Below are 26,786 nucleotides of genomic sequence, written 5' to 3' on the forward strand. Positions count from 1 at the left end.
CGAGCGAGCGAGCGAGGGAGCGAGCGCTGGCTGACAGGATGACAACAGAGGCTGACAGACACGGTGGGGACGGATGGGAAGCCGAGTCATGCAGTTAGCACTTGTTCACCTGACTGCCCAACAGATTCAGCAGTGGAGAGAGCGCTAGTGGACCTGGAATGACGTCGAGAGGCTGCAGGTAAAAGGAACGGCAACACCCACAGGGTTAACACACAAGTACCAGAGGAAGTGCGGGGCTGCTACCACCAAGGCCGAGTTTCTCATGACGAAATGGTGCTGGGTATGAATGGACAGCAGGACGGGCCCCCACACTGCATGGTGGCCACTGGCCTCACACAGCTCTTACACACACAGGCAGGACAGAGGCACTCGTTACAGTGCTTCATACTAAGGACGCACTGACGGACTCAGACTCCAGGTTTAATTCACACCACGAAGCTTCCATCAGCCACTACAGAAATAAGCCACATGAAGAACACCAGGAGTCAGAGCACTGTCTGAACCCAGGGCGGACAGCAGAGGATGGATCATTAATTCAGCTCACGAGATGGGTCACTGGTATGTGATGCATATGCCACCATGCACCAAAAACAAAAGCAGAGAGGTTCATAATGTTATCTCAACAGAAATTCACGGACCACCAGGGGGCTCAACAACTGCATTCTGCCCAGTGGAAAGGCCTGGTGTCTAATGCACAGCTACCCTAGTTATCCATGCACTTGTTGGACTGTTCAGCATCCACGGGCAGTGAGTGAGTGTAGACGCCTTCCCTGGAGACACAGTGCAGGAGTCCGTGTGAGCACTGGTTCAGAAACACAAACGGCAGGCCTGGTTTGCCCACAGCTGGCTGTGGCCCTTGGTGATACACTAACCCTCTGTTTCTCTTGGTTTCTTCATCTCTAAAGTGGTGTTAGTCACAGCACCTACCTCTGGTTTGTCATGGAGTGTTAACGGGGACACACCCAATGCCAGCACACAGCAGCACTGGTGACAGTGTTAGCATTCGGGGTAGCAGTGAAGGTCAGAGGAAACTTACATTTAGAATAATATTTTATGAATAAGTATTTGTAATATGTTTACAAATCCATCAACCTGATGAAACAGATGTTAAATTCCATCCTTGTGAAGAGAGTAACTTTGAGAAATAATATGGAATAAGAAGTTGGTCTGAAATGCTGATGTCACAGGTCCATATAACATTCAGCTACTCATGTACTGAAAACAATAGAAGATACCTGTTGCCTTTCATTGCTCTGGAAAAGTCATGGTGTTATACATTGAATGCTCACGTTTAACAAAATCACAGAGGTGAAACCCTTTACCCCCCTCTATTACTCTGCACACATTAAAACTCACACATTTATTCACAAAGCATCAAAACCTCCAACCTTAAATGTAATTTTATTTCTAAGCTCATGCCACTTTATCAAATATATACCCTGAAGTAGATGTGATATTTAGAAGAAAATATTACCTGGTCAAGCAATACAAATTTTAGCAGCTTGAAATAAAAAAAAGGGAAAATGCTCTTTTTGGAGGATTCACACACAAAACATTGAGGCGAGGGGTCTAGAACAAGACTTACCACTTTCTTAGATAAGGAAGCTGGTCATGGTTCCCTTAGACCAGAGTGAACTGCATAGTTCTTATCTACCACATGAGCGCTCTGTCTTGAAGCTTACATTGAAAATGGATTTAAGCAATTAAGATACTTGATCTGTCTGTAGGTTTCTTAAAATGTATTTCTTTGGTTTGAACACAGTACTCTATAGAACGTCTGCTTTGCAATGACTCCTCTGTTGAATCCCCAAGTGAACACCCAGCAGTGGAATCCATGGAGGACTCCCTTGTGTCAAACAAAGTCTGACTTGATTAGCAGCAGTGTTCAAGTCTGTAATTTTACTTTGCATTAAGACTCTTTAGAGGCTTCAACACAGTGTTACAAACTTAAAAACAGCAGGTACAACTGGCAATTGTCCACAGCTTCCATGCCTGTAGATTTTGAATAGACTTTGTCATTAGTCCCTAAAGAACACAGCACAACAACCATTTATGTAGCACTTACATTGTGTTTCGTATTATAAATAATCAGCAGTGGTTTGAATGTACAAGCAGTGGGGGGTGGGAAGCATAGGCTGTTTAATACTCCAGCATTTGGAATTCTAGAATGGACTTGAGCATCTGCAGGCAGCCCTGGAACCAACCCTCTGTGGAGGCAGAGAGCGTTCTGCATTCACTGAGGAATAGTTTCCTTCCTTCCTTCCTTCCTTCCTTCCTTCCTTCCTTCTTCCTTCCTTCCTTCCTTCCTTCCTTCCTTCCTTCCTTCCTTCCTTCCTTCCTTCCTTCCTTCCTTCCTTCCTTCCTTCCTTCTCCTAATGCAGTCTGGTCATGTAAGTTTACTCAAAGGGTAACTGGTGGGAAGTGATCATGAAGACAAGAAACAGGAGGCAATCAGGGATATGTAGCAAGCTCCCACAGGACAGCCACTTTCTGGGACGCCTCTCTGAATCCTCTGGTCCTAACTCTAAACCTGGAAACCAACACTTCAGTAAAATCTCTTGAGCCCTTTTCTGTGTCTAACCCAGTAAGGACCTCACTAAACCTCATGGTTAAGCAATGTGAGAGACACTCACCAGAACTGCTTTTGAACAAGGCAGGCTGGGAGCCGAAATCACCCTTGGCTCCACAGCTTCAATGTCTGACTGTAAGATCAGGCTTGGAGGCTGATGGTAAGGGTGCTCGTCACTCAGTGTGCCAGCTGAGGCTTCAAATGGTGTCCTTTGTTATCCCTCTGGACACAAGTTTGGGGGCCAGATTTAACCCACGGAGGTAAAAGGCATGGTCTAAAAATTCAGCTAGAGGCATTTCCAACTGCCCCGACCACAACAGAAGCCAGAAGCTGATGGAGCCAGAGTTCACTGGGAGCCGCAGCTTCTGCCTTGGCAGCAGCAACTGCACACGGCAACATTTTGAGATGTCACCAACACAGTTAAGCACATCTGTTTACCCAAGGAGCAAAAACTGATGGAATCAATCAATTGCTCAGGGTTCAGTCTAGATACCAAGAATTCAGCCCTCCTTGTCTGATCCACAACTGTGTGTCAGACGTCAAGGCTGGGTCCACAGACAGTGTAAAATGTCAGCCGTAAGAAAAACGCTGACCTGCTTCTAACACACAAAATCATCCACAGACTGAGCTGCTTACTCGTGTAACAGGTTGTTAGGAAGGTCAGATAGTAAGCCAAGGCATACAGGTGTACAGCCTGAATTGAAAAGGAAAAATCGCCAGTTCAGCAAGGGGTTAAACATGAGTAGGACCACTGCTGCTATCTTAAGATTCAACTCCAAGGCTTGTGGGTGCTGCGGCACACCTGACCTGTGCTGGCAAAGCTGCCTGACAGAGGGACAGAAGGAAGGCTGACCACCTAGGGAAGGAGCCACTAGAGTAAGACAACTGTCCAGAAGGCCTTTGGTATCCGTCGTCAGAGGCTACACCTCCACTTCAGTTACTGACACTGGAGAAAAAACAAGGCATCAGAAGAGGTGTCTGGCATCAGCAGGACAGAGAGAGAGAGACTTGATCTACTACTGTCTCTCTCAAAGCGACATTTACAGAGCGAAAAGATCATCTGACTAATCACACAGTCAAAAGAAAAAAGCACAGCCTGCTGAAGCCCCTGCTTCACTGGGAACTGGGATCATTTCAGGTCTGGGTCTAATACAAAATTACTTCCGTTCTTATGTTCATTAAGAGTAAAATATACCCCGGATGGCACTGCACATGCCAAACAAGTGAAAAATAACCATTGAAGGAGAAGCCTTTCATTAGTGTGTGGATGGACACCTTGGGGAATTGGCAGTCTGTACTAAACAGATGCACTATGTCCACTTTCGAGGAAGGCAGGGCTATTAAAACTAAAACCCATTTAACTTTCGAAACATGGTCTGATTATACTTTTGTCCTCCCTCTGAATAATATATATTGGGCTTGGGGGCGTGGCTCAGAGTCTAGCATCCTGGAAGCCTGAGGCCCTGGTTCCATCCTCTTTAGGAAAAAATCAAGGTAAACCAGAAATTTGATGACTAAGTGCGAATTCACGTGAAGCCATTCACTTCAGCTAAGTTTTGCCTTATGTTAGACACTCCCACAGGAATGGGCTTGCCCAGTGACGGGGTGGCCACAAATGGCCATGGCAGACTGAAATGGGGTTTGTTTCCTCTAATGTGTGAAAAGTGGTAGTTGCTGAAGTTTATGCATGCAGAGGGGACCACAAGGGTGACTCAGGAAGAGGGAAGAGAGAAGGAAGACAGGATCACAGGGCAGCAGAGGGAAGCGGTCATTCCACCCAGCAGAGTCTGCAGAAGCACCGGGAGCCCCTGCACAGCGCCTGTGGGTACTCACCGAGTGGAGCGAAGCCCCGAGCAGGGCTTGTATCGCGGCTGCTCTCACGGCTGGTATCGCGGCTGCACCCCTGACTCATGCTGGGTCGGGGGATACGGCTGCTCCGTGCTAGCATGCAGCATGAGGGGTTTCAGAGAAGGTGAACAAATTTAATGAAGACAGAAACACTCACAAGCATCAGTCACATTTGCTTAAATGTAATCATGACATTGTCTATGCTGGGAAGTATGGGCCACCTGCCCATGATGAGGTCTTATTGACAGGACGGTCTGGATAAATTCAACTGTGCTCTGTCCCTCAGAAGGCTGTGGATTTAAACAAGGAAGTGAAATTACACTTAAATGTGAGAAATGAAATCTTCCCAAAGGGCAGCCTGGCATCAAATATAGTGAGATTTAAGCATGTCAGAAACAATGAACGTCTGTGGCTTTAGCAGACATCTCGACAAGAGCTCCGGAGATGAAAGCTGTTTTCACGGCACTTGGTCCTCCAAAAGACCATTTAATATGGATGAATAATAGGAATAAAGGCTCCGGTCTTAAAGTCTACAAACTTCCCTAAGGAAAAGAAGATGGCTCTTGACATCCTTGTCAAGATGGAGATGTCACGCACATAAGCCAACCATCTAAACCAACAGATGTGAAATCAGGATCGGCTGCTTATTATCGTCTGATCTCTACAGCAAGAAAATCTCAGTATTGGGGCAAGAAGATTCCTCTACTGGCCTTGAAATAGTATTTTATAGCTGTCTCTGGACAGGTTATTATTGAAACATTAGATTGTTAGACAAAGTCGTACAATAGTCTAAGGTCTAATAATATCTTGGCTGTGAAGCTCAGGAAGACTATGATACCCATGCTTCTCAATTTGAGGAAACAGAAATAAAGTACTGGTAAACACTCTTCAGAAACACTGAGTACAGGGTAAGTGCAGAGGAATGCCTACCATCACAGCTGGAGAGACATCACATCTTCAGAGGTCTAGAGCTCCTAGACTAGGTAGGAATGATCCTTGAGACTTTGGAAACTAGTGAGCTTGATTCTCTGATGTAAAAACAAGCATATCTTCTATGTCACAATGAACACAGTCTAGTATTTCAGAGCAAAGACTTATAACTGAAACAAGAACATCTCACTAACCGGAATCACGAAACCATCCAACAAAGAAGGTACAAGTGAGAAATGGAGCCACTTAGTGTGTGCCCAACAGCTCTGTGCCGGGGTGGAACCTGACCCCAAGAGCTTGTAAGTGATGTCCAGACACTTGTCAATCTACAAGAAGGGAAGGCGAGGCAAGGATATAATCTGAATGATCCACCCCAAAGGCCTCACTAGAAACTTCTTCATCTGGACAGAATGACACAGGAGTGCCAAGGTCTGCACTCGCAGTACTGGTGACTGTTTAATCAGCGACTCCTGCTAACATTCTGAATAGATCATATCAGGAGAGCCACGCTGTACCAATCAACACACAGGAGCTTCCTCAAGTGTACACAGCAGGGCTGCTTATCTTCAGAGACTACTGTACCAGAGCCACAAAGTGACCCACAGAGCTCCCAGCTGCCTCACTGGTCCAGCTACTTGGTCTCACTGGTTCTTACCTGCCCCACAGGAAAATGAGGAAGGAAAAGAATCACCTCACTTATATGAGAAGGGAACGGGAGACAGTGTACACACACACTTCAGAGTTTGCCAAACATCATCCACGGAAATCCCTTTCTACTGTCTGTTTCAAAACAGGCAGCTCAAGAAGTCCTCGTGGATTTTCATATAAGTGCATGCTCAGTCTTTTCCAGTTCATAGAGATGCGAAAGAAATGGAAATCCATGCTCTCTCTGGAGTAGGCCTGCTTTATGAAGGCAATAAAGACCACAGGAAGAGCGAGAAGCTGCGATATGAAATAATGCCCACACAAACTGCTTGATAAACCATCCACGCTCATGGGCTCCTGTATGATATGGTATACAGAAAAAATAATTCTGACTATTATTTTGTCAGAAATTTGTCCATAACTGCCCCGAATCTCATTAAAGTACATTTTGTGGTAAGAGTGGTATTTCGAATGTTGGGTAATTTAACCCACAAGAGAAAAAACAGACACTTCCAACATTAGTTCCAAGACTAATCTACAGAAAGATCTGGAATAAGCACAGAAAATTAATTTTATAGACTAAGTGGTCAAAACTCATTCATATAATCTCCATCCATCTATCTGTTCACCGACCCACCCATCCACCCACCTACTTACTTACCTACTTACTTCTCTACCTATCTACCTGGAATAGAAAGGCAGCTTGTCTTGTTAAGTGCCCAAACAAACACCCTAGAAGAGACAATGGCATGGGGGAGGTGTAAGAGGAACAGGTAAAATATACTTGGTCTTCCTAACAGCAGCCACTCTAGAAAACTCTTGACTTTTCACCTACATGAAATGCTGGCAGGTCTTGAAGAACCACTTGTTTGGTCTGTATTTCTGATAAACTCTACCCTACACCACAGTGTTCAAGGGTAATTTTTACTTTTGTCTTTAAAAAAAAAAAGGATTTATTTTCATTTTTATTTATGTGTATTTGTGTATGTCTATGGTAGTGCATTCCACGTGCATGCAATGCCTGTAAAAGCCAGAAGGGGGCACCAGAGCCACCTAGGCTTATGCTCTAACTGCTAAACTGTATCTCTAACCCTACTTTTGCCTTTTAAGGAATGACCCAACCAGAGTGCACTGCAAAGCAAAGGTACAAGAGAATTAATGAAAACTACGAGAAGCTAAAGGCATAAAATGCCTCTAGACATTTTCATGTCTCAGCAAATCTAGTTTCATAACAAAAAGAAATCATTTAGTTAACTTCAATCTTCCAAAAATCTTTAACCAGAAAGTTGTAAGACATTTAAAAAAAAATTTTTTTTTTTTTTTTTTTTTGGTTTTTTGAGACAGGGTTTCTCTGTGTAGCTTTGTGCCTCTCCTGGAACTCACTCTGTAGCCCAGGCTGGCCTCAAACTCACAGAGATTTGCCTGGCTCTGCCTCCCGAGTGCTGGGATTAAAGGCGTGCGCCACCACCGCCCGGCAAGACATTTAAAATTATACCAAACAATGTAGGTTGCAAAAATGTTAAACGGTTTTCTAGTCTTTTGAAAAGATGCACACCAGAAGCCACCTGGAGGCAACTGCTAACAGTCACTAGCGATGCTGGCTATTTCCATGGCCTCACATCTGCAAAGTCTTTGAAAGTGGGACAACTTAAGGATGTGTTTTCCTAACTGTTTGGGGAGCTTATGGGGGTGGGGAGGTTAGGGGGAGGAGGAGAGAGAGTGAGCAAGAGAGAGAGAGAGAGAGAGAAGCAGGGCTTTGTTTCTTGACTGCCAGTTCCGTGCTTTTTCTCAGTAAGTCTTAAATGGCAGCTGAGTGTGATAGACGGTGCCTGTAACCCCAGCTCCGGGAGGCTGAGGAAAGACTCCTGGCAACTAGGCCACCTTGAACTACAGCTACAGTACTAGGCCAACCTGAGCTACAGCATGAAACCCTGTCTCAAAGACAAAATGAAGAGTTCCACAACAGGAGCCCTGGCAATATTTCTGTAACAAGAAACTTGAAAATGTGGTTAAATGTATTTAAAACAAAAGAAGATAATTTGTAGATCTCACTAGAATTGGCTTTCTGTCTTTAGTTCTGTGTGGTGTGTGTGTGTGTGTGTGTGTGTGTGTGTCTGTGTGTCTGTGTGTGTAAGAAGATGCGGATGACGGCACCTGTGCAGAGGTCAGTTCCCAGCACCTCGTTTCTGCCCCAGTCCCGCACCCGGGAGCTCGCGGACGCTCCTTTCTTCCTCCCACCTTGGAGCAGGAGTGCCAGGATCACAAAGGTGTGCCACCACATCTGGCCTTCTACGCGGGCTCCGGTGACCACACTTGTGTCACTGGGTTTGGGAGGCTGGCGGCTTTACCCACAGAACCATCTCCCTGGCCTATTATTAGCTTTTAATGTAAATTCTAAGCCCAGTTAGCAGCCATTAAAACTGTAAGTTTTAACTGAGTTAAGTGGTTTAGTGATTTTAGGAAACATTCTTAAAACATGTTACACCTCTTCTGAATATTTGTATTTAAAACTGCTAAGCAGTAAACCAAATGATCAGACACACAAATACATATCTAGTGTAAACTCAATGATGACAGTAAACAATCTATTACTGAAAAATGCTAGCACCTACCACCTTATAAATGGTAAGTGTAAAGATACACTTTGTTCATATGTATCTTTATACGTGTGCTCTCATAATGTGCAGAAATAAAACACTTTCAACCAGAACTTCATGTATGATCTTAAAATTCCAGTACAACTTATCTACTTCATAAGCACCAAGGAAATATCTTCCTTAAAAGTAATACTTTAGACAGACATGGTAATACAATCCCAGCACCTGGGAGACAGAGGTAGGCAGGTCTCTGAGTTCTAGGCTGGCCTGGCTACATAAGACCCTCTCTCTCTCAAAAAAAAAAAAAAAAAAAAAAAGACAGAAGAAAAACCCTCACCTTCAAATATGAGCTCTTTGGAAGGAAACAAACTCCTTTACTGCTGTTTCATGAGACTGACCTTCAAAGCTCAGAACATGTTCCTTTTCTACTATACACATGAACCATTGGAGTCAAGACTGGAGCAGCAGGTCCTAGAGCTACACGAGATTACTGAAATCATGTTATTCCCTAATTTCAAGCAGAATGTAAAAGGTTGCTTGGTGGCTGATTGTCCACTGGACAGGATGTGTCACCAAGAAGACATACCTTTGGGCATGTTTGTAAGGGTGCTTCTAGACAGCGTAAGCTGAGCTGGGAGGACCCATCTCATGGGCTGGGGTCCTGGACTAAATAAAAAGGTGAGCTGAGCATCAGCATCCATGTCTCAGATTCCTGACTGTGGGTGCCACGAGACCAACTGCTCATATTCCCACCACAGGCCTTCCAACAAGATGGGCTATCCCCTGGAACTGTGGTCCAAAATAAGCTCCCCACCTAAGGGCCGTTGTCAGGCTTCTTCACAGCCAGAAAAGTAACTGAAACGAGTAGTGCTCCTGATAAACAATGTCCTAAACAGAAGAGACGATTTTAGATGGCAGAGTGGAATGCCCTGCACATACAACTTACAGAAGCTTCAGGAACCAACAACGGAACAGACAGCTGAAGAGTCACACCTAGATTTAAAAAAAAAATGTCCTCCAAACCAAACCTGAGCCAAATGCAGATGAGTTTCAGTAGCAGATGAGACAATTCAGACCTTCATCTTGGAAATTTGAGTTCAAATCAAATCTTACCCACTCCTTATCACCTGGCCCTGGCTGAGCCCTACCGGTCACCGTCCTTGACTGCCAGCCACCCCGCATGGCTAACAGTCCTTCTTGCCCAGCCGCCTCTGGACCTGCTTCTCTTTTCCCTGTACTTCAAAGCAGGACCTATTCCAGGATACCTGTCACCAGAAAATCTAGAAGGTCAAGTGGACCAAGCTAAGAGTCCCCTTTCTAATGGGCCCTGAGCACCTGCCACAGCACACCATGCAGTTTTACCTGCCCCCACCCCTTCCCAATAGATTAGAAGGGTCTGGAAATGAGAAGCTAAATTTACTTCATTTATCTTCTAATTCTTAGGTCTAAAAAAAGAGTATACAGTAAACATTCAAGTGAAAAAAACGTTGAGAAGAATCAATGGATATGAACACTAAGCCAACAAGAAAAGTTAAAGAAACAGCACTTTCATTTCACAGTAATAAATCTGTACTTAATGAAGCAGACAGATAATAAAAGTAGATGTGGCAATAAATAATGTTTTGGTATTGTATCTTGAAAGATTTTTCACATTAGAAGGGAACATATGAGTCAGAATGTATCATGTCTGTAAGGTACCGAGACCCATCTGTGTTATAAAGAAACTAAACAGCACTCAAGTGAGTACTTATACCATCTCTAGCTTTCACGTTTCAACAAAATTATGTCAAAAGTATATAGATTCTTTTACTGTAAGTTTTACCAATTAGGTTAGCAATCAAAATAAAAATAGGGGCCTTGAAATGCTTTTCAAAATTAATATTTGTTAGTGAATACAATGAATCACTGAAAGGAAACTGAAGAGCCACAGTGCTTCTACATAGGAAAGGCTCTCTTCCTTCCAACTCCAGCGCCTGCAAATGATGAATTCCCACCCCATCAGACGGAAGCAGAAGTTCCACACATTTGTGGGGTCTGATGAAATCTCAGTGCAATCTGTACAGCGTAGCACACTAAGCAAAGGCCTGTTTTTAAGTATAGCTGCCGTTGAGTTCAAAGGCAGAGCTCCGCGGTCATAACCAAGACAACAGCCATGCTGGGCGTGAGGTTTCAAGTCTTGGAGAATCCTTACCTAATCCTATCCGGTTAGGACTTGTTTCTCGGCTGCATCCCTGACTCCTGGGGATTTTGCTCCGTTTTTCTGAAGACAGTGTTACAGGTGGCCCTCTTGAGGAACCCCCAGCAAGTCCGCCATAGCCACTGCCCAGCAGCTTCCCGGGGGAACTCGACCGGCTGCCAGCTAAGAGGGAAACAAAATGATGGTCAAAGGTCAACAGAAAGCAGATGACAATTCACGGCAATTAAAGAAACAAGTTTTCACACACGAATTGGATGAGACATTAAATTCGATATAAAACAGCATTTTAGTTGGTAACACTGTTCTTTTACTATCCTAAACTAACATCCCTGCTCAGAAGACCCATGAGCAACCCTGCAAGTGGAGCCGGAGCTCCTAACAGAAAAGCTGACAGTGACCAGGCCCCTGCACCACAGCACACCTCTGTACATGGCCGGAGACCCTGCAAAGACTCCCCCGCTAACCACACTCACAACCCCAAAGAGCTGATTGCCTAGAAATTAAGTATAACCACTGGAGAAACAGAAATATGAATACAACCAAACTTCTTAGACATCTACCAGTGCTGAAATGGATGTGGCTGGACACCACTCATTTATTAAGACAGGAAGTTTTCGGTCTACTTATTTTTCCCATCTGGAGATTGAGCCTTGTGCTAGCCAAGTGCTCTACTACTGACTTATACCCCACCCCCAGGCCGTGAACTGATAAAATAAATAAATGAAACAAACACTGGTAAAAGGATAACTGGCCACAAAGATAATAAATACAAACTCCAAACAACATAGCTTTGAAATACTAAACAGGCAAAGGACAAGATTATAGGGAGAAATGGGAAAGTCATAACTATTAAAAGACCCTATAGAAAGCCTAGCAAGCCTCAGGGAAAGGGACAGAGCCAGCAATCCAAACTTCGTGTGCACGGAGTATTTGATGACAAGCACACACATACAACCATGACTCACAACGACAACCCATCTGTTAGCAACAGGTCACATACACAACCAGTCCCGCCTGCATTATTCCGTGATGCTGTGGCCACAAACTCAGTTTGTGTAACTATACTCAACTGCCTAACATTTTATAATGTGCGACTTCACATGCAAACTGTGGATATCCTAAAACACCTTTTTTCCCCATTTTAACACCCGTATTTTATAAATATGAGCTGTGTACTAAGCCTCAAAACAAATCTCAAAAAAAAAAAATCTGAAAAAAAAAAAAAGGAAACCTCATGGGTCAAAATCCCTGAAAAATATGCAATAAAACCAGAAATAAAAATTAAATAATGGGACTGCTAATCTTTATTAATAGCTAAATATAGGACAGAATTCTCTCAGAGAAAACAGCAACATTTTACTTAACAGATTATCTCCCTAAGTAGAGAAGGCAGTAAAATTTTAAAACATAAAATATAAAGTATTATGCTATAGAACAGAATGACCTCCAGGAAAAAAAAATAAACCAAACAAAACTCTATTGAAACAACACTTACTCACAAATTACTCTTTCTTATAAATATTTAAAAATGTATTTTATAATATGCCTCAAAATTATACCTCATACATTTAAACTATCATCATTCAAATGAGTTACTTGGTTGGCTACACAAGAAAATTAATACCCAATAATGATTAAACTAGCCACAATTTGGAAGAAAAGTCATCATAGAAGTCAGTGATGCGGGCTGGAGAGATGGCTCAGGGGTTAAGAGCACTGGCTGGTCTTCCAGAGGTCCTGAGTTCAATTCCCAGCACCACATGATGGCTCACAACCATCTGTAATGAGATCTGGTGCCCTCTTCTGGTGTACAGGCGTACTATATATGTGGTAAATAAATAATAAATCTTTAAAAAAAAAAGAAGTCAGTGATGTACATTATGAACAGACTTGAACATAAAATCAACTTAATTATGTCAAGGGCAAAAAGAAATGCATTTCGAATTCTCGTATTTGGAAATACAGGGAAATGCAGAAGGATTAAGCGTAACAGAGAATTAATATTGTGCAAAGAGCATGGCTGAGGCAGAGTGTCAACGGCAACAGAAAGGCAAGAAGAGAAATGGCTTACCACCAGCGGGGTTAGCAGATCTGGATCCTTCGTTAGGAGAGCAGACCAAAGGACAGGCACAAAGTGGATTAAAAGACAATAACACAATACAGAAGGTCAGCATGCAACACGGCACAAATGGCTTATTCCCAAGCACAGCAGCAAACGCTGCTGTCCCAAGGGTGCTTAGGTTTACACACAGCACAGTTTCAGCATTTATCCCAGGTCTGTTCGTGAAACATCCATCTATAATGTGCCAAGCTTAAGAGATGCAGAGAAGACGAACCCTCTGCCTCTCAGAGCACACCTCCTCAGCTTTAGCAAGAGGGAAACAAGCAGCACTTGGTCACCTGTGCCCCACCTCCATCTTGAACAAGATGGCAGTGGCTGTAGGGACACTGTTACGCACTGTTTTCACCCTTGACTGTCTATGACTTTCCTTATCTTCAAATATCTAAAATATCTCAATCCTTAAGGGCCCTAAATCTAGAATTAATAAATCCACTACATACCAAATCAGGATGCCCACTATGAATGTCTGTGTGCTCACTCCTGTAGTGTAAATATATTTACCTCATTCAAATCATTGTTAAAATAATGATTTTGTATGTGTAAGCCTGGGGTGTAGGCTCAATCATGTGCTACTAGTTAGTGGCTTCCATTCCTGTGAGTACAATCTAGCCAAAGTGGAACTGAGGAGCCTCAAGGGCCGGTCCAGTATGTTCCTGAATTTTAAGATTTAAGCCTCTCCCAAATCTCCTAAATCCCACTAGAGAAGCAATTTTCACCTCCTCCTAAATCCAGGTGACATTTGGATTTCTAAAGCCAGAGAGACACAGCACTAACCCAGCTGGGGTGGGGAATCCAAGCAGAGGCCACAGCCAAGAGCTAACAAAAAAGAAATGTTAAGATATCCCTCAACTCCCATTCCTACAGGAAATCATACCACAAAAATAGATTACATAAGTTTTGACTTGAAAGACTTCAGGATAGCATGTGAAAATGTGTTGTAATGTCTAACACTATCAGTGTGAGTGTGTGTGTGTGTGTGTGTGTGTGAGTGTGTGTGTGTGTGTGAGTGTGTGTGATATGTTCCTGTGTGTGAGTGTGTGTGTGTGTGTGTGTGTGTGTGATATGTTCCTGTGTGTGAGTGTGTGTGTGTGTGTGAGTGTGTGATATGTTCCTGTGTGTGTGTGTGTGTGTGTGTGATATGTTCCTGTGTGTGAGTGTGTGTGTGTGTGTGTGATATGTTCCTGTGAGTGTGTGTGTGTGTGTGTGTGATATGTTCCTGTGTGTGAGTGTGTGAGTGTGTGTGTGTGAGTGTGTGTGTGTGTGTGTGTGTGATATGTTTCTGTGTGTGAGTGTGTGTGTGTGTGTGTGAGTGTGTGTGGAGGCCAGAAGAGGATGTGGGGTACCTTCTTCAACCACTACCTTCTTTTTCGGACAGCGTCTTTCACTGGGGTCTGAGGCTCACCAATTAGACTAGACTGGCTGAGCAGCAAGCCTCAGGGATCCAGACATCTCCACCTGCCCAGTGCTGGGACTGCAGGTGTGTCACAGGGCAGCGAGCCTTTTATGTGGGTACTGGAAATCCAAACTCAGGTCCTCAAGCACTTCAGAGCCAGCTGCTCAGTCCATGGAATAAGCATCACTTGGAAAGGAGACCAAAGCACGCTTGGGACGTTCCATTTTGTAAGCCTGCCTAGCAGTGTGGTGACAGAGTGTCTCAGAGCTGCTGGAAGTCTGTCCAGCTGTGGGCTGTGCTACTAAGGGAAGCTTAAGGGAACCAAAGCACAAAGCACACTGCTTACGCTGAGACTGGGAAACCACTTTGGCGCGACTGCGGCCCCGACTGTCCGAGGGTGTGGAGGCAACATTGGTGGTACTCCCCGAGCTTTGCCGTCTTGTGCGGATCCGACCTGGAGGATACAGCAGAAACAGTGTTTTCATAACACCTTCAGCCAGTGCGACCTGTGTAAGCACCCACACCACAAGCACAGGGCACTGACGCGGCTGACCACTCAGGGAGCTGGCCCTTCTGTCAGCCAGGTCCCCCACAAGAGCTAGACACCAGAGGGACCACAGCAGGATGAGCAGAGAGGAGTGTGGTTTTGAATTCCCCACAAGGCGTCTCTGGATTCAAGGAAGCACTGAATGCCTTTCTCCATAAGCCAACTAGAACTGGACATGACGGACACCATCCCAGCATCAGAGGAAGCTCGCAGAGGAAGAAGGCAGAAACAAGCCCCGAGAAGACGCAGCACTGGGGTGGAGGGTGGAACCAGTGACCTCAGTAAGGTTTATAAAGACACGTAGGCTGGGTACGGTGGCACACACCTGTGATTCTGGTACTCGGGAGGAGAGGCAGGAGGATGAGGAGGTCAGGTTACTCTTGGCTACACAGTAACTTTGAGGCCAGCCTGGGCTACATTTCCTACCGGACATTTACTAAAAGGCTGCATTATGTATTCTTCTGAGAACTACGATCTCTGTCAAATCGTAATTGTCACAGCAGCGTACAGACAAGGAAGAGGACAGCAGGGGAGAAGTCCGTCCAGTTCACACGCCGGGCAGAGGTGAGGCACCCAGCAAACCCAAGGCGGCAATGGGCAAAATGAGCACGAGAAAGCAATCTACTTAAAGTTATTACAAGTGTAATGCTTAGGTCACACACACAAACACTTTTTAAATGAACACCCGTACCCACGAAGCTTGAGAATTAAATCCCTCTTGAGGACTCTCACTTTTCAGCATTTGGTAACATGGTCCTAACTAGTGCTCAGGACTCAAAATTTCTTCTTTTCTTTTCTTTTTATGGATAAATACACTTGCATGATCAAGAAACATATGCCACTGTTTTGCAGATTTAAAATTAAAATTATAATGGGATTTAAAAATTACAAAATATATTTTTTGAATATATTTATTCAGTTTGTGAGTACACTTGTGGAATGGATTTTTCATATGGACCAAGGAGAGATTTTATCTTTTCAATATGTCTAATTCTCAAATAAATTTCCTCAACCCTTTTCTTACTAATTTACAATGCCTCTCTCAAAGCTCTACTTCAGTTTTTATACTCAGGCAAAGGTACTTTAATTACAAAAAGTACTTTTAGATTTATTTTGCTAACATATAATGTGTCATTCACATATATATGTATACAAACACACACACACACACACACACACACACACACACACACACACACACACACACACACACACACACGTTTCTTGAGGCAGGGCTTTGCTAGGCAGTCCAAGCTGACCTGGTATTTGTTATGTAGTTCAGACTGGCCTCAAACTCACAGCAATCCTCCTGCCTCAACCTCCTGAGTCCTGGGATTTACAGTCATATGCCAGCCACTACACCTGGCTTTTAATCATAACATTCTGACCTTAAGTTTAGGACTTTTGCTAGACTTTTCATTAACTTGTATGTAGATCTGCAGTTACCCAATCTATAAAATAAGCCAGCCATCAGTTTTTTCAAATGACACGGTTTCATTTATTTGCCTTTATTGTGCTGTCTTACTCATGGAACACAAAGTGAACAGAAGCAGGGAAGCAGCGGTGACTCAAGAGATTTTTTAAATGCTGGGTTTAGGGGTACACCTCATTGACAGACTGTCAGGCAAGGCCTGGAGGCACCCCCGACACGCACGCACGCACGCATGCACGCACGCACGCACGCACACATATGAACACAAAACGCCCTCTTGTCTCTTTCCAGTAAAGCTGCCTTTTGCTGGCCAGTGATGCAGGCGTATGTATCCTGCTCTGCACTGCAGTTGTGACATGAATGCCCACGGGCCTCAGGGTCAGCCAACGGTTTAGCCAGCTTTGCCACCTTCTACCTGGACCCTGTACTCACGGCACCTGGAGCTGGATGGCTGCATTGCTTACTTACTCTGCATGGGCAGTGAGTTCTCAACTGGGGGGGATCATTTTGGCCACTAAATTCTATGTATTTCACCCACTTAAAAAATGCAAATTTCGTATTTCTTTTGCACGCCTTACGTAGGTATTTGACGTTCCACAGCTGACTCTAAAGTCCTTTAGGGTTCATTTTGTCTCTCTCTCTGATGCCTCCTCACACATGCAGTGCCTACGGCCCTCTCTCCTACCTGCTGACAGAATACACGGAGAGCCTAAGGGACAGATCCAAGGGCAGCTCCTTCTGTGAAAATTCAGTGTCCTCAGGGGAACTGCAAACCCAGACCACTTAATTCTACAGCAGGAGGGTGTCTCAGACCCCACAACAGGGATGGAAACTTGAGCTTACTGTATGTACAGAGCTCAATCAGAAAGGATTAGAGAAGACTGTTTTCTCCAAGAAAGACATTGAAGACGACAAGACAATCTGAAGATGGTTTGCCTGCATCTACTTTTTCAGGGATGTATGGTCCCTTGTTGATCCTGGTTGGCTTCGGGCTAACGCCTTGCACCTTTGGTGAGTTCAAGGTCTTGCTTTCTGTGTGCCCTGGCACTCCCACTGCTATACTACGGGAGCAGCCTGAAAATGCCTTTTTTTTTTTTTTTAAAAAAACTTTCCTTAATTCTTTGAGAAGTAGCTACATAGTTTGTAGGGCCTCTGATGGGCTGTGTCTACTTCATAGGAAGAGAGGAACTGGTTTCTACTCTAATTAGTTGGCAGTTACAAGTGCCTAAAGATGCTTTAAAGAAAAACACGTTTTGTGGTCTTCAAGAGAATCACCAGCTACTACACCAACACAGCAAACTACGAGAACATGATGCTTCAATTGTGTGCTATGACTAAATGACAGAACAGTGTGAAAGGGGGCAAAGCCAGTCCAAGTGAGAAGAGTAAGAGTAATTCAGTAACTGTAGAACAAAGAGGGAAAAACTGTAGACTTAGAGGGAGGAGCCAGGGATGCACCAAATCTAGATAAAAAGAGCAGACACTGGGAGAAGCAAGGAATTTAGGAAGGGTTAAGCCTTCAGCATTCAAGGAATCAAGGAAGAATATTCCAATTTCACAGCATTCTAACATTGCTAAGAATTCTTATTCTGGAAAAGACCCTACCTAAATCATGGGAGCCTGAAGCTGTGGTCTAAATCGGACTTACAGGTATGCAGCCCAGAGCCTCTTACTGTGGACCCATAACTAACTGTGGGGATTGTGAAGAAACTGAACAGTAAATCAGCTGATGAATAGTCAAACCAAAAATTGAATTCAAAGTCAAACTCATAATGAAGTCTCTGGCTGCGCTCATTTGGCTCTGCCTGTAGTATGTCATGAGCCATAAAGTTTTGTGTTGTTGTTTTTTTTTTCCATATACTAATTTCTCTGCTCTTACAGAAACAAGGTCAAGATTTCTCAAATTTTCTTACCATCATCTCTCATGTAAAAATCATATTAGTCTATTGGTGGAGTGTACTGACGAGAATGTCTGACTTCATTTATTGATTTATTTAGAGAATGTCTGACTGTAAAGATCAATGTTTGACTTGCTGGCTTGAGTTAGCTAAAATCTTCTCAGTGAATTTCACCTGGGGTTGGGACAGAATTTGTGATGATTTCCGAAATGGCCCCAGACATACTTACGCCATCTTGTACTATGGAAAGTGGTGATCTACGTAACAATCAGTTCTGAAAAGTGTTGACAACGCTCTGTGTTCTGCACTACCAATCATTCAGGCAAGATTTCCTTCTTTACAGAAAAGTAAATAAGTACATTTGTCTCATTTGTATACAAATGTGCTTTTTGTCTTTAATAAATGGTAAAACTGTAGACACAGGATCCCAGGGTGAGCTGGCTAGCCAGACTAGAAAGAACCAGAGATCTCTGGGTTCAGCAAGAGACCTCATCTTAATAAGCAAGTTGGAGAGCAAATGAGGAAGACACTAGATGTCAACTTTGGGCCTCAACACACACGTGCATGTAAACCCTCACACATATGAATTTGTGAAGGATAAGGAGGAGGAAAAAGGAGGAGAGGAAGAAGAGGAAGAGACAGACGAAGAAGAAAAAGAGCAGCAGCAGCAGCTCAGATGAGAAACCCTGAGAAGGGTACCAAGTGGTATTGCTGCATTTGCGCCCCTACCCCCACCCCACCTTGAGACAGGACCTGACTATGTAGCCCTTGGTAGCATGGAACTTGCTGTATATGCCAGGCTAGCCTTGAACACACCAAGATCTACTTGCCTCTGCCTCCCGAGTGGTGGGATCGAAAGCATACCTATCACACACAGCTAACAGCCCTTTCTCGCCACTGGCAGCTTGTTTTAGCATGACCAGCTCTCTGAGTTTCACAGCTGAAACAACAGAATAGGGACAGCTTGTCTGCACAGAGACATCTGTGTTCTCCATCATGGAGGCTCCTTGGGAACTGTGACCTTCTGAGATGTGATCTCTGACTTCCTGCTCAACGCCTCGCCCACCATTATGGACTCTCCCTCTGGAATCCAAAGCCCAAATTCCTTCCATTTAAGTCACTTTTTGTCATGACATTTTATTGCAGCAACAGCAATAAAACAGACATTTTATTGCAAATGACCGACACGAAATTCTATTCTTTTCTGTCTATTCCATTCTAGTCAGCTCTGTTCTATTCTATTCCATTCCATTCTGTCTATTCCATTCTATTCTATTCTATTCTATTCTATTCTATTCTATTCTATTCTATTCTATTCTATTCTATTCTATTCTATTCTATTCTATTCTATTCTATTCTATTCTATTCTATTCTATTCTATTCTATTCTATTCTATTCTCATTTTCTATTTCCCTTCCATCCAGGACAAGGAAACATAGGATAGTTTCTTTGGAGGACCAGAAAGTACTACTATCTGTGAACAAGAAAATAATCACACAGCATCAAAACTACACCCAGCCATAGCCTTTGGTTAATCCAAATAAAAGCTTCAGCTGGGTGTCCATCCATTTCACACATCTGTCCAACCTTGAGAATCACCAGCAAGACTTCAAGTTCAGCTTCTCTAGATCCTTCTGACTTAATCAGTATCTTCAGAGGAAATACCCAGGACGTCTGTCTATCTGTCTGTCTCTCTTGTAAGCATCTAGGTAATTCTTATCATGAGACATGTCTGAGAAATATGGATCTTGGGACTATGCACTTCTTAAAAATTCTATTCCTTGGCTGGCGAGATGACTCGGGAGGTAAAGGTGCTTGCCACCAAGTCTCATGATCTGAGTTTAGTCCCTGGGCCACACAATGAAAGGAGAGAACCTAGCCTCACAAGTCATCCTCTCGCTTCTGTGCTCACACTTACACTTGAGCGTGTGCACACACGCACCAGTAAATAAATGTAATTCAAAATATTTATGTCTATCCTCTTTCCTGACTCCCAAGAACCTAGACTATGACCTCAGGAATAGTATGGCTGAGGATGTAGCTTGGTTGGCAAAATGCTGGCTTGGCATGCTCAAAACCCTGTGGGCGTGGTGGGCACAACTGTCACTTAGGCCTCACCTGGGAGGAGGATCAGACTGTAAGGTCAACCTTGGCTACACGAGACCCCAGCTCCAAACAAAATGAGAGCATACATAAGAAGACTCGGCTGGGGCAAGTGAGAGCACTCAATGGTTAAAGTTCTCGCCATACAAGTGAGACAACCTGAGTTCAATTCCCAGGGATTCCGCATAATGGAAGGACAGAACTGACTCCCTTGAAAATTGTCCATCACTCATACACACACCATACATACACAATAACAAATAAACTTTAAAAGCTACAGAAAGCTACCCTGCTCAAACCTAGACTGCTTTCCATGGTGGCCATTTCACAGTTACAAACTAAACGGGCTCTTCTTGATTGCTGAAGGCACTATCTGGAGGGCGGGGGTCCCAGCCACTGTCTCAAACAGGCAACACTTCTCTAAATGCAACTGTTGAAGTCTTATCCTCTTTCCTACCCAGGAATCTTGGGAAAGGATAACGTTGCCTAACAGATGCTAAAGTAAGGTGAGCACAGAGTCCACCGGCTGTGTCCAGTTCAAAGAACAAGGCAAGAACTCAGCAGGAGCTTCTTGGCCTAAACTGTGCGTCAAGGGGACGTGGACGCGGCCATTTCTCTCCGGGTGTGGACTGCAGAGCTCAGCGGAGAGGGCTGTCACCATGTGGCCCGTGAGAGGATCGGTGTGTGGAAATGAACTAACGGGCACGCGACAGTGACACAGATAAAAACAGCGCCGCGTGCTTCAGTGCTGCCCTTCACAGGAGAGGAAAGCACCGTTAAGAATGTCTATGGCTGAGGACACTGAACCCGAGGACTGGACACGGACGTTCACTTTCAAAACCGGAGAGACGAACCCGAGGGGCCCACGAAGCACAAAGAAGAAAGTGAAGCTCATGTGGAGGCGTCATGAGCAACACACCCCAAGGCCGTGGCATACAAGGTGACGTCCAATATTCCTCCCTGGCGTGGCCTCGGCACTGTCGCCACCCTCAGCACCCTTCAGTGCCCTGATTCACCAGAACAAAGATTAAACAGGAAAGGGGGGAGAGCGGAGGTAGAGGGAGGGCCAGGAGCCGCTGGGGACAGAGTGAGAAAGAGGGCGGGACATCGTGCAACACATCATGCAGGGACCTCAGTGAGGACACGTGGGCACCAGGAAGCACTCGGTGGGAACAGAGGACCAGAGAGACACACACCTCAATCACAGAGACAAAGCGCTTACCCTCCGCTTTAGTGGCAGTACCGTCTTTAAGCCAATTAAAAAACAAGGGAGGGGACAACAGGGAACAGTTAGTGACAGTCAGAAAATTAAAAAGCAGAATGTTATTAGCTACTCAAAAAGCAAAATGTACACTTTCAAACAAAGCCAAAAGGGAAACACGTTCAAACGCAGAGTGGAGGTGGAAGCCCGCTAAGTGTGCCCTCAGCAGGGTTAGCTCAGTCTGGAGGAACAGGATTTGCCTCTGCAAAGCAAAACAGAACAGTGACCCACAGCTGTGCCACAGTCGACACGTGTGGCTCAGGCTCTCCATTGCGTCAACTGCGTTATCCTCCAAGTTCCCAGTCCCTGGAAGTCGTAGCAGGAGAAGGGGCGTAGAGGAGCAACTAGTCCAGGTTCTAAGGAGTCACCCCAAGAGCAGAATCAGTGAGAAGCTGAGAGGCTGTAGCAAGGCCTATCCCAACTACACGCCCAGCAGCAGCGGCAGCTGACGCGTTTGGTACCTGCATCCAGGCCTATGTACTCCAAGTCTTCCCTCACGTGTCTGGACTCTAGAAGTTTGGAAAACGGTTATCAGCTTTAATGCTCCACGTTTACAAGTCGCATGTCACGGTCAACCTAAGTGGGGCCTGGACGCAGCGTCAAAACTATGCCCTACTTCACTTTTGCTCAAGTAGCATGTGGGGGTGGGGGTGGGGTAAGGCCAAGGGAACTGGGGAAGGAGGGAACAGTCAGTGCTGCACTCTTGTCTAGGGAGGAGGCCCCGAGCTAGAGAATGTCCTCAGTGCTGCTGAAGGGTCGTCCGTCTGGTGCCAGACCAAACTCCTGGGGCTTCCATCAGCACTCGGGGAATCTAATCAGGCCTCAACTAAATACCCCAGTGTACACAAGCAAGTAAGGATCCTGGATATGCTACTAACGGCTGGCAGAAAACAGTCAAGCAAATGCTAACTAAAAATACTAAAGGTGAGCCAGGCACACCTTATGGGAGGCAGAGGCAAGCTGACCTCCGTGAGCTGGAGGCCAGCTTGGTCTACATAGTGAGTTCCAGGCCAGCTGGGGCTACACAGTAGGGCCCTGTCTCAAAAACAAAAACAAAAATAAAAATAAAACAAACAACAAAAGAAAAAAAGTAAAAGTAGACCAAAAGTATTGACACCCTTGTAAATACATTACAACTTGTTCACCATGGGAGGGAGCGCCCGTGGCTTCTCCCTTCACCAAATATTACAAAACACCACCTTAATACTTACATATTAATGGTGCAGTAGTTACCACGGGGAAGAAGAGAACCCATATTGGGCCTCTTTTCAAGAGAATGTCTGCGCTCAGGGGAATTGGACTGCCTGGCCACTCGGTTCCAGGACAAACCCCGTCTCAAGTGAACAGTGTTCTTATGTCAGCTCTACGTCCTTCTACCTTGAAGGACAATCATTTACAAAGGACCTTCAGGTAACACCACTGACCATTCAACTTGTGTCTGAATCAGGCGGCTACCATCACCACAAGGTCACTGGTCACTTGCACAGCCTGCTCATGGTGACAGGGAACAAGCGGCACCTTCTTTGGCTACCTTTCCGTCCCCATGCTTCCAATCTCAAAGCGCTTCAGAACATCAGCTTGGCAGTAACCTTGAAATCCCTAATGGGACGAATGAGTAGCCTGGTTCTCGGGGGGGTTAAAATTAAGCCAGGTCCTCCGGATTGGGGGTGGATCCACTATCTCACGTTTATAAAAATACAATGACATACACCACCAGCCTGGCACAGAGAGGGTGTTCAGTGTCAGCACCTACCATTATGTTAGATGTCAAAAATTTGGAAAACAGGAACAATTCTTTGGAGCAGTCATTAGCGTATGGGTGTACGCCCCTCAGGCCACATGTAGGGCAGAACACTTGTACAACTGTGCTTAAGTCCACCTAAGGTCCACCACATTCATTTAGATTCCCCCTGTCACCCACCCTCCACTCTAAGAGACCCTCACCTACAGGAAACCTGAGTCCTCACTAAGCCATCTGGCTCTGTTCCCCCAGGTAGGAGGGGAAGCCAATGCGGGCAATAGGGCAGTGGCTTGGGTGGGGCAGGACTTGCTGTAGAAAAGAGGACCCGAGGACCACACAGCCTGAAAGCATACACGTCCTTACGGAACAGGCTGATACCCCAGAGAATAGGGACACTGGACAGAGGGCGGCTGGGAACGATCCCTGAGTGCCGTTACTTATTCTTCTGACCACCTTGCAACAGTGAGGCTTCCCTCAGCCCCAGAGGCCTGCAATCTGCCGAGAGGCCAGGGTCACGGGCAGCGGGACAGGAGGGAGCCTGGTTACCTAAAGATGCATAGGACCCTGGGGGCAGCGCTGCCGCAGAGCTGAAGGCGGTGGAGCCTGAGGATGAGGAGACTTTGGATTTGGCACTGGCGGCTGCGTTCACGTCGATGTCACTTCGAGACCGCTGGAGGGATCCTGTCGTTGACACAGATTTGGTACTAACTGTGGAGCCTTTAGTGGTAAAGGAAGAGAAGTCAGGAGGACTGACCACGTGGGATTTCAAACACATACTGTTACATGCTGCTGCTCTGCTTTTCTTAGAGACAAACACTAAGCTGTAACACGTGTCGGTGCCCACGGGAGGGAGGAAGTACCTCACTGCCCCAGAGTTCATGCGATGCAAAGAAAAGCACAGTAACCTTGCCTGTGAGGTGTTCTAGGAATGGAAAACTCTAAGTCTCAGGTTATGGCCCACTTAGGAAATAAAGCAAGCGTCCCCATCTAGCTATGCCCTCTCAGGAAACACACCCCTTCCCAGCTTCTAACAGCCACCAGACTGCTGCTCTCACTCTCCGTTTATGTGAGCCGGGGAGCAAAAGGACTTGTGGCTGCAGGGAGGGAGGGAGGGAGGAAGGGAGGGAGGGAGGAGAGGCCGCAGAGCCTGATTTCTGCCTGCCTAGCCACCCAGACAATGTAAACAGGGGGCCATGGTGAAGTGGAGCCCCACCGAGGAGTCGCAGCAGATGGCAGTGTAGCACATGACTCCCAACTGAGTGGGCTGAGAGCAGGCCCCAGCGTCCCTGAATGCAGCCTCAGGAGATGAGCAGCCCACCCAGGGCAGGCAGGAGCAGGCCCCCCACCGCTGCGTTTCCGTGGCTCTGTGGCTCTGTGGCTCTGTGGCCAAGCTCTTACCTCTGGACGTGGTGCTGCCGGTGGGACTTCTCTTGGCAGAAAGGGGCCGGCTGCAAAAGGCATGCATAACCGTGTTACCAAAAGTGTGCTTGATCTGTGCTGACACAACCACAGAGCCAGAGTGTGTGAAGATGCTCGGGGTCCTCGCAACTCCTCAGACAATGCATTATCTTACCCACCCCCCATCTGACAGCGCGTTAACATTATGTTTGGGATGAACGACCTTCCCAACAGAACAAAACAATAACAGGGCAGAAGTCAGAAGTGCAGGGCAGACATGCTGCCGGCGAAGTCCCCTGTCTTGAAGCTCCCTTTCTGAACCTGTCTCCGGGCAGCACTCACATCCTCTTGGAGGCCTGCCGGATGCATTAATGTGTACAGCTCATGGTGCTCTATAGCTCATTCTGCTATGACAGAAAAGGAAGAGTCTGTGGCAGAGTCCAAGGCCAAGTTTCTCACCTCCCAGACATACCTTACCTAGAACCAGAGTCTACCTTGACGCCCGGGGAGCTAGAGCAGGTCCTCAGGTAAAAACACAGCCTCAATGTACGCTTCTGTGTAGCGAACTTTTACACACACAAACCGCACTGTGGTCAGCAAAGCCAAGGCCCTTACTTGAGACTCTCTTGAGAGCTGGAGGAAGATCGGTCCGACTGAGGCAGAGACACGATGCTGTCCGAGTTCTTCAAGTGGGATTGCAAGGCTTTCTGGTAGGAGGACTCTAGAGTGTGATACAAGTGCTCTGCTTCTCGGCTGAAGTGACTGTGGAAACCCCAGTAGCACCTAGGAAAAATGACGAACCCCCGGGCTAGTCAGAGGACCCTGCTGAGCCCAATATACTAATGCAGCATCTTTGGGATTCGCGGCCTCCAATTCCCCGCTCAGAGGAGTGACAGGCACAAGGCCAGAGAACTAACACAGGAGGCCTCGGGCAAGTCCTGGCTTTACAACTTACAGCTTAAATCGGAAAAGCCCTCTGACTTGTTTGTCTACGTGCAGGTGGGGTGGCGGTGCCACGCACACACGTGGGGACAAGAGGACAACTGTAGGCGTCAGTTCTCTCCTTCCACTGTGTGGGTTCCGGGGACTGAACCCGGGTCCGCAGGCTTGGGGGCCAGTGCCTTTACCGGTTGAGCCATCTCGCTCCTTGTCAGCTTTGGGTGCTGGAGAAGTTACCTGACCTCTCTGAGCTGCTGTCTCACTTATAAAATAGGAATTAAAGGTTCTAAGTTGCAAGATCTTATGATCTCCAGGGAGGTCCTGGATGGAGGGCTGTACCATATGACTGAAGCATCACCATGACAACCCAGGCATCAGTCAATCCAACTCCCCCTCCCATGACTCATGCTTGCTAAGTGACCATTTCATGTTTTCAAACATGATGCCAAGAAGAGAAGGCCCTGTGGCTGTCATCTCCCACAGTAACGTGGTAAGGAACACTGGGTTGTATGGCTTTGAATAGTTTAGTGAATGAACACACAGAATTGGAACCAGCACTGACTTATGATTTGTCTTAAGTTTGAAAACAAGCATCCTATTGTCAACTTCAGTCCTACTTCGGCAACCACCTACAGAGCAAAACGTCAATAAAAACTTAGAGAAAGACACTAAAGTGGACTTCTGGAGTCACACGTAACAGGTACCACTAACAAAATATGCTGAAGGAACCGATAGGGTTGAGTAAGACAGTCCCTAGAGTGGGTCTGAGAGGTGAGCGGGGATCAACAGAAACTTACTTTCTGGCTTCTATTCTGGCTTCAGAATCAGCATCATGTATTCCTTTCTTTATTGTTTCCGCTAATACTGATATGTGTCTAGACAGTTAGGAAAAAGAGCAATAGCAGTCATTAAGCACACAACTTTCAGTGGTGAAAACAGGCTTGTGGAGTCAAGTTCAAAGCAGCCATGTGGGTCTGCTGGCTTCATGCCAAAGCTAGGCAGTTAAAACACAGCTCAGCGGCTAAGAACATGCCCCACCCCCTTTCCACATTGCCCTCTTCCCCATCACCACCCTACTCTCGAAGAAGGATGTGGATAGCACTATTTTTTTCATATTTATTTTTATTTTATGTGCATCGATGTTTTGCCTGTATGTACGTCTGTGT

At 45.7% G+C, this 26,786-nt stretch overlaps 1 protein-coding gene across 13 annotated transcripts in view; it reads right to left on the reverse strand.

Annotated features, from left to right (window-relative positions):
- The window catches only part of Clasp1 (cytoplasmic linker associated protein 1), a 231,372-nt gene that overhangs the window by 70,373 nt on the left and 134,213 nt on the right, over positions 1-26,786 (reverse strand). For 4 of the 13 annotated variants that reach the window (XM_076547171.1, XM_076547170.1, XM_042257972.2 and 1 more), the window contains 8 exons: positions 26,418-26,495; positions 25,297-25,464; positions 24,682-24,731; positions 23,830-24,000; positions 14,648-14,755; positions 12,858-12,884; positions 10,781-10,948; positions 4,403-4,510 (listed from right to left, as the gene is read on the reverse strand). In XM_076547171.1, the coding sequence (XP_076403286.1) occupies positions 4,403-4,510; positions 10,781-10,948; positions 12,858-12,884; positions 14,648-14,755; positions 23,830-24,000; positions 24,682-24,731; positions 25,297-25,464; positions 26,418-26,495 (878 nt within the window). Of the gene's footprint in view, positions 1-109; positions 173-4,402; positions 4,511-10,780; positions 10,949-12,857; positions 12,885-14,647; positions 14,756-22,003; positions 22,052-23,829; positions 24,001-24,681; positions 24,732-25,296; positions 25,465-26,417; positions 26,496-26,786 lie in introns of all 13 variants that reach the window. The other 9 variants (XM_076547174.1, XM_076547176.1, XM_076547172.1 and 6 more) reach the window with 5 other exon arrangements.

This window comes from Peromyscus maniculatus, chromosome 11 (genome assembly GCF_049852395.1).
Source record: "Peromyscus maniculatus bairdii isolate BWxNUB_F1_BW_parent chromosome 11, HU_Pman_BW_mat_3.1, whole genome shotgun sequence".
Classification (NCBI taxonomy): Eukaryota; Metazoa; Chordata; class Mammalia; order Rodentia; family Cricetidae; genus Peromyscus; species Peromyscus maniculatus.